Raw genomic sequence first — 13,136 nt, forward strand, 5'->3', positions numbered from 1 at the left:
TTTAAATTAGGAAAGAGTATGGCTTAAATGTACAAAATATGTTCAGTGCTCCAAGATGACTGGCTAAAATGTCAGACTTTTAAGTAAAACTTGCTAAATTATTTACCTACTACTATATAGTCTTAAAGGACAGTAAAATAAAACTAGAGTAAGGTATGTTGAACTACTTTTGGAGCAGAGTATCTTTAAAAATGTAATCAGAGTGAAGTTGCTGGATTACTTGTATCTGTTGCTGCTGCTGTTGAAAGGCAGAGGAGAGCTGGAATCTCTGCTGAGGAAGGCTTTGCTCAGGTCTGTTCTCGCCAGAGCCAAGCTGAGACAACACTACAGAGAGGAGAAGGGGAAAGCAGGCCAGTCAAAAAGTTTGAAGGCTACCAGGGTTAGAAAAGGACAACACAGAAAATGAAATAATAGAAAAGTTATCAGTATGATTAATCTTAAGTATCAAATCACAGACATTTCAGGATAAATTTAGTATAGTCTCCTGTTAGTTGAGGGTACCACTGATGATTGAACCTCCTGAATATGAAAGGGAAGGGAGTGCCTGTGTACCAAAGCACTGTATCCCTCCTCCTTGCATTACAATGAAATTTGCTATTTTGCTGAGAAGGTTTTCTGGCAAAATGTAAATAACAGCATGATGCTTTAAAATATAATCAATGAAGTAAGGAAAAGTGGGAGAAGTCCATTCTACCATAATGACAAAACTGGTAGACAAGTGCTTTAAACAAAAGATGCTGTGATGAGTTCCAGACTAGACTACTACTAGCCAACAATGGTAGTAAAATGAAACTGCAATATTCCATTTCTTTTCGAGCTGAAGGGGACCAGAGTAATCAGTTTAACCTTCTCAACATACAGATGAAAAAAATTCCAAGCAAAGGCCAGAGATGGTCTGAATGACACACTCAAAAGAATTATTGGCAGGTCTAGAGCTAGAAACATTCTCATTACTTTTTAGCCTAGAATTTCCACTAAAATATACAACAGCCATTTTAGGAGATTTTATAACTCCAGTGGTAAAGGTTTATGATCACAAATTTATATTTGGAAATTCACCAGCTCTAAATACGGCATTATGCAAGACCTTGCTTATTCTAAATTCAGACACTGGGAGTTGTTTAGGACAGTAAGTCCAGTGATAATTCAAAATGTTGACATTGTCCACTCAATCTTCAAACTATCATGACTTACTTATACACGTGGTTAGTGACTTTAATTAAATATTAAGTTATGATTATTGTCTTTAAATGACAAGATACCTTCATTAAAGGTAATTCTTTGGCTCACCACTTACTGCTGGAAGTGGTGAGCATTTAGCATATATATATATATATATATATATATATATATATACATATATATATATTACAAATGATAAAAGTGGGTTATAAAAGTTAAGCTGACCAGTAAGTCTTGGTTCATGCAAATGCAAGCTACCAGAAGGAGATAAAAGATTATGGAATCAAGAAAAAGGCAGTCTCAACCCAGGAGAACTGAAGATTTAACAGCTTTGTAGCTTTGTAGTAAGCTGGATAATTGTATAAAATTCTGCCAACTGTAATGTGAGGAAAACCCAACTACTATTTATATGAAAGTAAAAACCCTTTTAATCAACTGTCAAATTAACAACAACAACAAAAAATCTTAGGGCCATCAAAATCAATAGTGCATGCATTAAATAGAACCGTATTTTTTCCTGCTACTGCCTGCAAGAGAAGGAAAAGAAATAACACTGAGATCCCTAAATGATCAGTTATTTTTAGTAACATATGAAGGTATAAAGATACCAACCAGCTGCCTGTGACTGCATAAAACTTCCTACTCCAGCAAGGTTAATAACAGCAGCGTGCTGAGCAGATAAGGCCTGTTCTTGACCGGTTGAACCTTGTTCAGAACCCTAAATAAAAAAATAATACATGACTTGTACAAAAAGAAAAACAATTTTGATTTGTTAATTTTTTTTTTTTTCCTGTATGAGGTAAAATACCAACATCAGATTAGGTCTTGTAAAAAGAATAAAGAAAATATTTAAAGCTATGTAGAATTAGCAAGAATAAGTATGTGGTATTTTGCGTTTATCTTTTATTTTTAAGTAAGCTCTACACCCAATGTGAGGCTTGAGATCACAACCCCACAATAAAGAGTTGTACACTCTATTACCTAAGCCAGCCCAGGCATCTCAGTATATTGTATTTTGAAACCAAGAAAATAAAACTTAATTTTTTAGAACTAATTCTGTATTGGTTTATTGTTTGATGATATATTAATAATCCTTAAGGCTTCTATAAAGCTTTATCAAAACCATTTTTTAAAGCTTAAAACACTAGCAACATAGCACTAGAATTTCTAATGATTACAATTAGCAATAAAAAAGAAATTAATAAGCATATAAAGAAAAAAACCTGTTCTTATCTGCAAATGGCATGACTCGAAAATATTGAGGAATCTACAAAAAAGCTCCTAAAACTAATAAACAAGTTCAGTAAGATTGCGGACTATAAGATCAACCACAAAAATCAATTCTATATGCTATCAGTGAACATCCAGAAACCTGAAAATTAAAACAGTACCTACCCCATTTATAATTCCAAAAAAGGAAAGAACACTTATGTGTAAACTACAAAACACATATAGGATTTTTGTGGTGAAAAATAGCTGATTTTGGCTTAGGTAGAGACATTCTGTGTTCATGGACTGGAATAGTCACATATTAAAGATGGTAAAGTCACTTTCAAACTGACCTACAGATTCAACTCATTTCCCTTAAAAACCCTGACAGGTTCTTTTTTTCTCTGTTTCTATAGACAATTCTAAAATTTAGTTGGAAAAGCAAAAGATCTAGAATAGCTAAACAGTTTTGAAAAATAAAATGGGAGGACTCACATTGTCTGATATTAAGACTTACTCTATAGTTGACACTAATCAAGACAGTGTGGTACCAACACAAGGATAAATACATAGGTAAGTGGAAGAGAACAGAAAACAGAAAGAGCCATGCAAATACATCTTGCCAAAGGTTCAAGAGACTCAATTGATTAAAGATGGCTTTTTCAACAACTAGTGCTGCAGCAATTGGACAACAATCCCTTTTGCCCCCCGCCAAAGAACTCTGACCTAAGTCTTACACCTTATACAAAAATTAACTAGAAATGGATCACATATTTAAATGAAAAGGTGTACAATTATTAGAAGACAAGCAGAAAATGGTTACTATTAAAAAAAAGACCGAGAAAATAACAAGTGTCAAAACTTGTCAGGATATTGAGAAACAGACCCTGTACACCACTAAGGAGAATGTAAAATAGTATAGCTATATAGAAAACAGTACGTAAGTCCCTTAAAAATTGAAAATCTCACTCCTGGGTATTATCCAAAAAAAAAAAAAAAAGAAAAGCAGGGATTTGGAAGAGCTGTTTGTATACCCATGTTCATAGAAGCACTATTTATCATAGCCAAAAGATGGAAGCAATCCAAATGTTCATCAACAGAGGAACAGATAAATGTGGAATAAACATACAATGGAATATTATTCAATTCAGGCTTAAAACGTAAGGAAATTCTGACATACACTACAACATGGATGAACTTGAAGACATTACACTAAGTGAAGTAAACTAGTCAGAGAAAGACAGATATTGCCTACAGTAGTCAAATGCAGAGAAATAGAAAGCAGAATGATAGTTGTCAGGGCTAGCAGGAGAGGGAAATAGGTAGGGAATTACTGGGCACAGTAATTAATGGGTACACAATTTCAGTTTTGCAAGATGAAAATGCTCTGGAGATTGGATGCCTAACAATATGAATATATGTAACATGATTTAAAATGCACACTTAAAATGATGAAGATAACAAATTATATGTATATTTTACACAATTAAAAAAGTACAAATCAATTTTATATCTAGCCAAGTAATCCTTCATATGTTAAAGAATAAAAAAATAGTTTTGAATGTGCCCTTCCTGAGAAACTACTGGCGGATGAGCTTTTACCCAACCAACACTTACCTGGGGAATCTTTGTGAGCTAAGAAAAACTTGGGTTGGGACCTGAGAATAAGTATTTTTAGTTCCTGAATGATTCCAAAGTGTAACAAAGATTCAGAAAAAGTTGTAGTTCCTTCTACTTTTATTTACTGCAGTTCTTTTTCAATTTTATTCTGTTCAACAACCTACAAATATTTTTGTCAATCTTCCCTCTCCCCTAAGCTTAATAATAGTAAGGACATCTCTATTCCAAAAGACACAGAACACTGCAAACAGAAGGATAATGACTGGACAAAAAAATGCACAGGCTATAGGGGCAGAAAAAGAATTTGAAGTAGGCACCCAATAACTGATCACTACTACTGTTAATAAAAGCAGAACAGGAACTACTACCTGTATGAACAAACTAAAACCACGTCAAATATACTTTAAACATATGAAAAAAAAAAGTTACAATTCTATAATGTAAAGCAGGTAGGGAGCTGGAAAGAACATACCTGCTCCCCTGGTTGTTGAGGACTAGAAGTTGTGGGTTGCTGAGGCTGCTGTGGTGTAAATTGAGAGAGCTGCTGTTGCTGCTGCTGCAGTGTGTTAAAAATGAGTGAGCCACCTGGAAGCTATTAAAGAAGAGCTAATTAACCCATCTCACATTTTAGAAATTTCTTTATTCCATAAATACTTTTAGAATATTCACTACGTATCAGACATTCTTCTGTGGATTGAGAAAACAGGTAAACCATCAAACCAATATCCATGACCTTAAAAAAAGATTTACTTAAAAAAAGTACTTAATTGCTATTATTTCGGGTTCTCAAATATGTAAGTAATCCCAAACATATATCTTTTTGCTTAATAGTTAGCTATCCAAATATACATACGGCTTTTATTTAAACTTTTCTTACACATCAATAAATACAAAATAGCATTTTTTTTTAAAAAAATTATTTATTCATGAGAGACACAGGCAGAGGCACAGGCAGAGGGAAGAGCAGGCTCCCTGAAAGGAGCCTGATGCGGGACTCCATCCCAAGATCCTGGAATCACACACTGAGACGAAAGCAGATGCTCAATCACTGAGCAACCCAGACATCCCCAAAGAAACTAACGATAGATACAATTAAGAAAACTTACTTAATTTGTTCCAGCTTTACACAGCTTTACAAAGACCCGAAATGCATGGGTTTTTATATGACACAGTAAGGAATTCCAACGCTATAACAGAAGTACAGTAGCTATCCATATGTTTAATTTAAGGGTACTACTTGCTGCTCTGTCATTCTGTACCTAAATTACTTAAAAAAAAAAAAAAAAAAAACCCAAAACTTTTTAAGGCACCCAGAAAGCTCCATGTTAAAAATTAAAACTTTGGTTTCTAAATGCATCAGAAAATAAATGGCTTTTCCAGTTTATTCTATATGGGTTTAAGTTATAGTAATCTCCCTTCATGCATGGTTTTGCTTTCTCTGGTTTCAATTACTACAGTCAACTGCAGCTCAGAAGCAGATGATCCCCCTGACACGGTCAGGTCAAGAGTAGCTAATGCTATGTCGCAATGTTTACGTCATCCACCTCACATCATCTTATCACGTACACATTTTATCAACTCACATCAAGAGAAGGGTGAGTACAGTACAAAAGATATTTTGAGAGAGAGATCATATTAACATAACTTTTATTACAGTGTAGTTATCAGTGTTCTATTTTATTAATCATTGTTAATCTCTGTGTCTAATTCACAAATTATACTTTATTGTAGGAAAATACTCTTCTTTTCTTTTTGTTGAACTTGCCTATGGTTTTGTCATAGCTCACTTGGCCCAAATAGCAATTCTCTGAAATTCCCAAATAAATCTACTTTGCTGGTAAAATAACTGACAATTTTATTTTTAAGGTTAACAGTATGTACGCAGAGGAAAAAACAGTATGTTATATAGGGTTTTGGTACCATCCATGTTTTAGGCATCTACTGAGTATCTTGAAATGTATCCTCTGCAAATAATGGGGGACTACTGTATAAGCACTTTGAAAACTTTAATAGGAAGTCCAAGCAAATAAATACCCAACTACAGAACTCTGAATAGCCATAAACAAACAAAAAAACAAACAAATAAGTAAATAAGTGTTCTTAGGTCAGTATCTCTAAACCTCATTGTTAGGCAAATCTGGACTTAGCAGAGGTCAACTGTTCCTTCCTTAATCAGTTAGATAATAAGTATAGCAAAATATAATTTATAAGGTAGCCTTATGATTAGTGCTATTAAGAATTCCACTCTTTTCCAACAGCAATCTGCAGAAAAGTTGGCTAAATAAACCAATGTGACCTGTGGTCTATCCATATTATAAGTGGACTGTTCTGTGATTACGTTCTATTAAGTATAGATACTGTTTACATCTTGTATAAGAAATGTTTAAGTTTTGGCTTAAAATACGTTTCCTAGTTTGTTACTCTTGAAACCAGGTTGATCAGTCCGGTACTACTGCTTTTTCCCAATAATCCAAAGCTCTGCCATTTTGTGTCCAGACATTCATGTCTACCTTTTTCTTAAAGTTCTCTGTAGACAATACCACCCATTTTCCAAATAGGCAGCTTCATACTGGATTTCATCCTTAAATTAAAGGACCTAGCATAACACCCAGAATATTGTCAGTTCACAACATGTACTAAATTTCCCACTTCCAATCTCTTTTTGTATGTTGACACTGATAACACATAAGTAAAGATACATCATTAGACACAAACTATAATCTGACATTTATTGAATGACTAGGTACGTGGCATTTTGTTAAGAAATCATATTCTCTTAGGAAAAGAACACCTACCTATTTTTAAAATATTTAAGCAAAGAGTATTACATACCATGTATACATTAAATGTCTATTGAAAGAGGAATTCTTTTCTAGGTATATTTATCACTGCTATTCTAGGCAAGTGCAGTCCTTTGTAGTTGTCAATTCTCCCCATTGGAGCAGCCAGTGCTTGGTTAGGCAGGGAGCTGGAGCTAATGAGTGCAGTATATAGGATACAAATTCTTCTCCTTATTCACCTTCCATGTGATCACACAAAGGAAGTAATAATGAACCACATCCTTAGAAGATTTTAAACAGACTTCAAAATTTCAAATGCTTATATATATGATCAGATATACATCATTAAAAAAGATACCAAGCATAAAAACTTGAATCAAAAGCAGTATTTCTCATTACCTGGAGTAGATTTAAAGGCCTGAGACTTGAAGTATTTTTTAATCCAAAAGGAACACCTGTTAAATAAAACTCATGGTTATAACAGAGAATGGAAATTTTATTACACTTCAAAATATTTTATATTTTAGCATATATAAATACATTTTAAGTACTTTTTGCATAGATGTGTTTATTTTTTCTATACCTTTAAAATAAAAAATTCATCAGTACCTATTTTAACACTATTATCTTACTCAAAGATGTGGTGTACCAGATGTGCATTTTATAGGCATACCTCAGAGGTACTGTGGGTTCCAGACCACAGCAATAAAATGATTATTACAATAAAGCAAGTCAAATGAATTTTTTGATTTTCCAGTGAATATGTTTATATTATACTGTTGTCTATTATGTGTGCATTCACATTATGTCTAAAAACAAAATGTGTAAACCTTAATTAAAATATCTTGTTAAAAAATACATCAACTGGGGAAGCCTGGGTGGCTCAGCGGTTTAGCTCTGCCTTCAGCCCAGGGCCAGGTCCTGGAGACCCTGGATCGAGTCCCACGTCGGGCTCCCTGCATGGAGCCTGCTTCTCTCTCTGCCTGTGTCTCTGCTTCTGCCTCTCTCTCTCTCTTTCATGAATAAATAAAAAAACCTTAAAAAAAAAATCAACTGAATTTTCAATGAGTTACAATCACTATTGCAGAGAACTATAATAAATGTAATAATAATGAGAAGATTTGAAATACTACAAGAATTGCCAAAATGTGACCCAGAGATATGAAATGAGGAAAAGCTATTGGAAAAATGGCATCTATTGATGCCTTGCTTCATGCAGGGTTGCCACAAATCTTCAATTCGTTGAAGAAAATGCAGTACCTTCAAAGTGCAATAAAGCAAGGTATGCCTGTATTCTATTATTTCAGAAATGATAACCTCTTTTATCACTATTTTGATTTTTGGCTAGAGAAAGAAATCAAGAAGTATGCAGACACCATGAATGTAATAAAACTACACTGCTGTGAAAACATATTTCAGGTAGTGACATCTATTTAAATTTCTCAAAGGATAAGGAGCATACAATAAGAATATCTCCAAGAATCCATGTACTGTTTGCTATTTTTTCAAGTACAAAATTGTAGTATTAATAATGTTTAAAAAAAACACTGAATTTTGTGCTTCAGGGTCAAAACTGAAAGTCAGGAAACATTGCTATTATTTCTGAACGTAATCCCCAAAATCTTTAGAGTGCATCATAATGCAAGGATTGGCAAACTTTTTCAGTAGGCCCTGTGGGCCACATATGGCCTCTCTGGCATATTCTTCCTCTTGCCTTTTTTTTTTTTTTTTTTAAGACAAACCTTTAAAAAAGATAACCATTCTTGCACTTTGCTGACCATGGCCTCAAAGTCCACATAAACAAAATATACCGATCTGAACACTAATTAAAATGTATCTGGTCCTCTAAGCATATAGTTCAATAAAAAAAGGATAAAAAGCATAACTTTTACAGGTGATGATATCAAAGCCTTGTGAAAGAAAATAAAAAAGCATAAACACACTAAAATATTACAGTACTGATTTATCCCCTTCAGGAAAAATTCTCATGGAAAGCTATAACTCCCTTTAAAAATGGATGACATCTATATAATGCTTGTAGCTTACCAAAGGCACTTCCAAATCACTTCATTAATGTCTCCTAAGTACCATCTGAAGTTAAGATATTTTTACTCCCATTTTTGAGATGAAACTGAGACTAGGGAGAAAAAATAAGTGACTTCTTTTGGGCCCCACACTGAACATCTGGAGCCATATGCAACTAACTAGTAGAGGTATATGTAAATATAAGCAAGATGCATCCTAAATTCAACACCTGATTCCATTTTCCAGGGCTTCTGTCACTAAGTTTTATTAAAATTGAGATCATCAGATTTAGGAAATCACAGCAATATGTTACATGTTTAAATTATACTCTTTGGGTTTGACCTCTCGTAACTCAGAAATTTTTTGATAAATTTTTCTATGCTAAGTTTGTTTCCCTGCTAATTATTTTCTCAGGAAAACGATTATCCAAGATGTTATAAAACATTATTTTAAACAGCATTAAAAAGTTGTGTAAGTTATTAGAACTCTTCTCCAATATATGTAGTAATAATAACTATCGCATTAAAACTATTACTAATTATGATGAGGACAGCAAATTTTTTTGAATGCTTATTACGTCTCAATTTAAAGTACATCATTTATGTTTACTCAATCTTCACAACTATGAGGCAAAGCATTATTATTATTCCCTATCTAACGGACAAGGAAAGTGAGGTGACTTTCCCATGATTATACTATTCAGTAAGTTGCACAACTGTGATTCAAACTCAAGCAGTCTGGCTCCAGAGCCTAGTCCTTTTACTGCCATTCTATGTTACCTTTCTTATACAACCTGTTTCCAAAATATATTTCTTTAACCTGGAATAGGGCTACACTGACAATAAGGCTATCAAAATTAATTTATTATGTTTGGAAGGCAGTATAATTTGCAGAAACTTACCAAGTTTCTTCATAGAAGTTAATTGCTAAATGCTTTTTTAATTCAAGTATTGGAACTTCAAGGGTTTTATAAACGAAATACCTGTGACATAATGCTTCAAGAAATAAGGATGTTAAGCGCATATAATATGCTTAAAATGACATTTTTATACTAGCATATACTTTAATTTTTTAGAGATTATGATTTCCAATATTCTGACCTGCTTGAGAAGCTGCCTGCATTGCACTGGGCAATGCATTTGGTAGCAGACCTCCTGAGGGTAGAAGGCCACTCAGGTTTATTCCTGCAGGAGTTATGGCACCAGTGTTACAGCCCAGCATAGGATTTGAACCACTCATCAAAGCCTGAGCTCCACTGTAGAAAAATAAGATAAAGCATTAAACCTGCACTACAAAAGAAAAACTACAGTCACATAATAATTCCTTGGATTAAAAAACAAACTACTACACAAACACAATTAGGTATTTTGGTTTTAAACATCAGTTTTGGGGTTCTGTTTCATTTTTATGTTAGATAGTTACAGCAAGATTATCTAAAATTAAGCACTGTATATTTACCAAGGTTGAAAAGATAATTTGAAAGAATAAAAGCATTAATCAAGGGATTAAAAGATGGCAATGCTGAGGATAAACAGGAAAATCTATGCTGCTGTCAATGTGTAATATTAGGTTGGTGCATGTAATACATGTACTACCTAAAACTAAAACAGATTTGTTGAGACAGTTTCTATCCACATGTAAACTATTTTTCAGTTTCAGAAATATGCAATTTGTTAATTTCACAAAAATTTCTTTACATCACAGTGAGAGTATCTTAAAAAAAAAAAAGAAAAAAACAAAACAAAAAACAAAGCAAAGAAACAAAACCAGGGCATCAATGCAAACTTACCAAACAGAGCCCACTACATTGATGAAGTTAAGTCCAGCAGAGTTTGCCATGACCTGGGTGGCCGTGGTTCCTGTAGTTATGGATGTTACCATGGTGGAAAGAGGAATGGTCGTTACAGGCATTGCCTGGCTCAGAGACCTTTGCTGCTGAGCAAACTGAGTTAACAAAGTGGGCTGAGGGGTGAAGCCTGAATCTTGGGGAGTAGGGGTGGCTGAAGGGGTAATAGGAGTTGAGCTCTGAGCATCAGGAGGGTGTGGGGTCGATGAAGGGGTTGGTGTAGGAGTAGATGGCTTAGGAGTTCCAGATCCTGCTCATTGAGAAAAATAAAAATTGCTAGTTTGTTATAAATGGCCAGTCCTTTTTAAAATAAGGTTAATGGAATCTTACTTAGCACTGACAATTTGTTCCAGTTTTTTTTTTTTTAAGCAGTTAACTGCAAGTGTTAATTTCTACACATGATACATGAGTGTTGCTACACTCAATTACAATTAAGGATGCAGTATATCACCTAAAAATTCCATCAGAGATGCTATTACAGTAACAGTAAAAATATACATTTGTATTCTACCACAATACCCATTTAAAAGTTAATTTCCTACATGCTACCTTTGGCCTAAAAACTTTAAGAGGAATTCAAATTAATTTTTGTTATTTACGATTTCACTAATTTAGAACTTTACTTAAAAATATTGCTTCTTTTCTGTAACAGTCTGAGATAAACTCTGAACATACTTAATAAATTACATATGGTTAACAATCATAATTGGCACCTAAATGTACATGTTTAATTCCTAACACATCAAGTTTATCCTGACAAACAAATTTACAAAACGCAGTAATAAAGCAAATATTTGATAGATAATACTGCATCTTTAACAGTAACTGTGTACTTCTGTTTAAATGTAAGAATGTATAGAAAATCTGTTGTGAATGAAGTATGCACAGTTTATCAACTTTTTAAAAAAAAAACAAAAACAAAAAACAAAAACCAAAAAAATAAAACCAAAAGCTCTTGAGGTGTTTTCTTTTTTAGCTTTCATGTCCTGCAGAAAGAAAGGAAAGAAATGTGAATGTCCAGAAGCTGTCACTCAACCCTTACTTAAAGTAACAACTGTGTGCAGTAGATTAACATAATCCATACCCACAACATAAGAAGTGTGAATAAGACTTCCAGGAAATTTATAAATTTTTCTTTGTGCAAAACAAGAAGGCAGAAAAATTACACCTTTTGAGCTATCAAGATGAAGATGTTTATATCTAAGGCGAAGACCACTCTATCACTGTGCAGTGTATAAAACTTTCAGCACACTTTAGTTATCTATAAAAAAATCTAAAAAACTGGAATGCTTTTTTTCAAATTGATACCTAAATATCTCAGAAATCTCTAATTTGAAGAAATCTTCCCAATTGAATGCTAGAATTCTTGCATAAGTCTTCTTGATGTTTAAAAAAAAAAGTATTCAGTAGTAAAAATTACATTTTAATATTTTCAGAATAATGCTTTATGATTACCACATTTTAGTAACTGATTACAATTTTTAAGAGTGTAGAAGTGTTTCTGAAAAATCAGCTTTCAGTTTATTCTATCACCACCTTGGAACTAGTTGGTTTCTTACATATACAAAGATAGGACTGCAGCAACAACTCGTATGACATTTTTCCTTTCATATCAGCTATATAATTTACATAAAATGTAACATGATCCTAGGGTACACTGGAATAAAAAGTATTTTGGAATCTTATTGCCACATTTGGCTAACATTTTTTAAGGAGATGTGTAGGTTGTAAGTCTATAAGGTATACACACAGTGCATACACAGATACAGAAAAACAAATACAATTACAATAAACACAAAATACATACAATCAACAAGAGATTTGCCTGAAGCTTCTCAAAATTTATACATTTTGGGTACATAGTACATTTAGATTTCAATTTTACTGGTCAAAAAAAAATAGCTGTTTTAAGAAACACTAAGTACAAAAAGCTAATGAAGAGCTTATGAGGAATTTAAATTATAACTCACTTTGTGATGAGCTGGCAGGTGACAGGGCAGCTGGAGAAAGCATGCTAACTTGATTGAGATCCACAGATGACTTCCGAGAAAGACTTGGTGGCTTGGAAGCAGGAGGAGGAGTTGGAGATTTTAGAAAGCTGCTGGCCTGTTGTGGTGTAAAATAGTTACCTAGAAGAATATAAAAGTTATTTTCTACACTTACAATTCAAAATTCTGTTAACTAAGTCATTATATGAAGTTTTAAAAACAGATTTTGACTCTGTGACGTGTTTTACTCCAGATTACAGACAACAAAGAATTTAATACCTGAAGAACTATTTCCTGAGCTTGAAGGAAGTTTGATGGGTGGAGGTCGATGTTTTACTCCCTTTCCCAATACTGAAGACTGAACTGACACAGTCTCAGGCTGCTAAGAGACAGGGACATTAAATATGCTTGTTAAAATTAAATTAAGCTCAAATCAGAAATCCATAAATTAATGCCACTATAGCTTCTAGATGAGAACACACAGTT

The 13,136-nt window shown here is 33.5% G+C and overlaps 1 protein-coding gene across 12 annotated transcripts in view; it reads right to left on the reverse strand.

Annotated features, from left to right (window-relative positions):
* Window positions 1–13,136, reverse strand: part of SUPT20H (SPT20 homolog, SAGA complex component) — a 39,887-nt gene that overhangs the window by 1,039 nt on the left and 25,712 nt on the right. For 5 of the 12 annotated variants that reach the window (XM_055317162.1, XM_055317159.1, XM_055317161.1 and 2 more), the window contains 8 exons: window positions 12,930–13,032; window positions 12,633–12,791; window positions 10,606–10,912; window positions 9,917–10,071; window positions 7,191–7,246; window positions 4,484–4,603; window positions 1,795–1,900; window positions 221–324 (listed from right to left, as the gene is read on the reverse strand). In XM_055317162.1, the coding sequence (XP_055173137.1) occupies window positions 221–324; window positions 1,795–1,900; window positions 4,484–4,603; window positions 7,191–7,246; window positions 9,917–10,071; window positions 10,606–10,912; window positions 12,633–12,791; window positions 12,930–13,032 (1,110 nt within the window). The remainder of the gene's footprint in view (window positions 1–220; window positions 325–1,794; window positions 1,901–4,483; window positions 4,604–7,190; window positions 7,247–9,916; window positions 10,072–10,605; window positions 10,913–12,632; window positions 12,792–12,929; window positions 13,033–13,136) is intronic. The other 7 variants (XM_055317165.1, XM_055317166.1, XM_055317163.1 and 4 more) reach the window with 4 other exon arrangements.

This window comes from Nyctereutes procyonoides, unplaced genomic scaffold (assembly GCF_905146905.1).
Source record: "Nyctereutes procyonoides isolate TBG_1078 unplaced genomic scaffold, NYPRO_anot_genome, whole genome shotgun sequence".
In the NCBI taxonomy this organism is placed as follows: domain Eukaryota; kingdom Metazoa; phylum Chordata; class Mammalia; order Carnivora; family Canidae; genus Nyctereutes; species Nyctereutes procyonoides.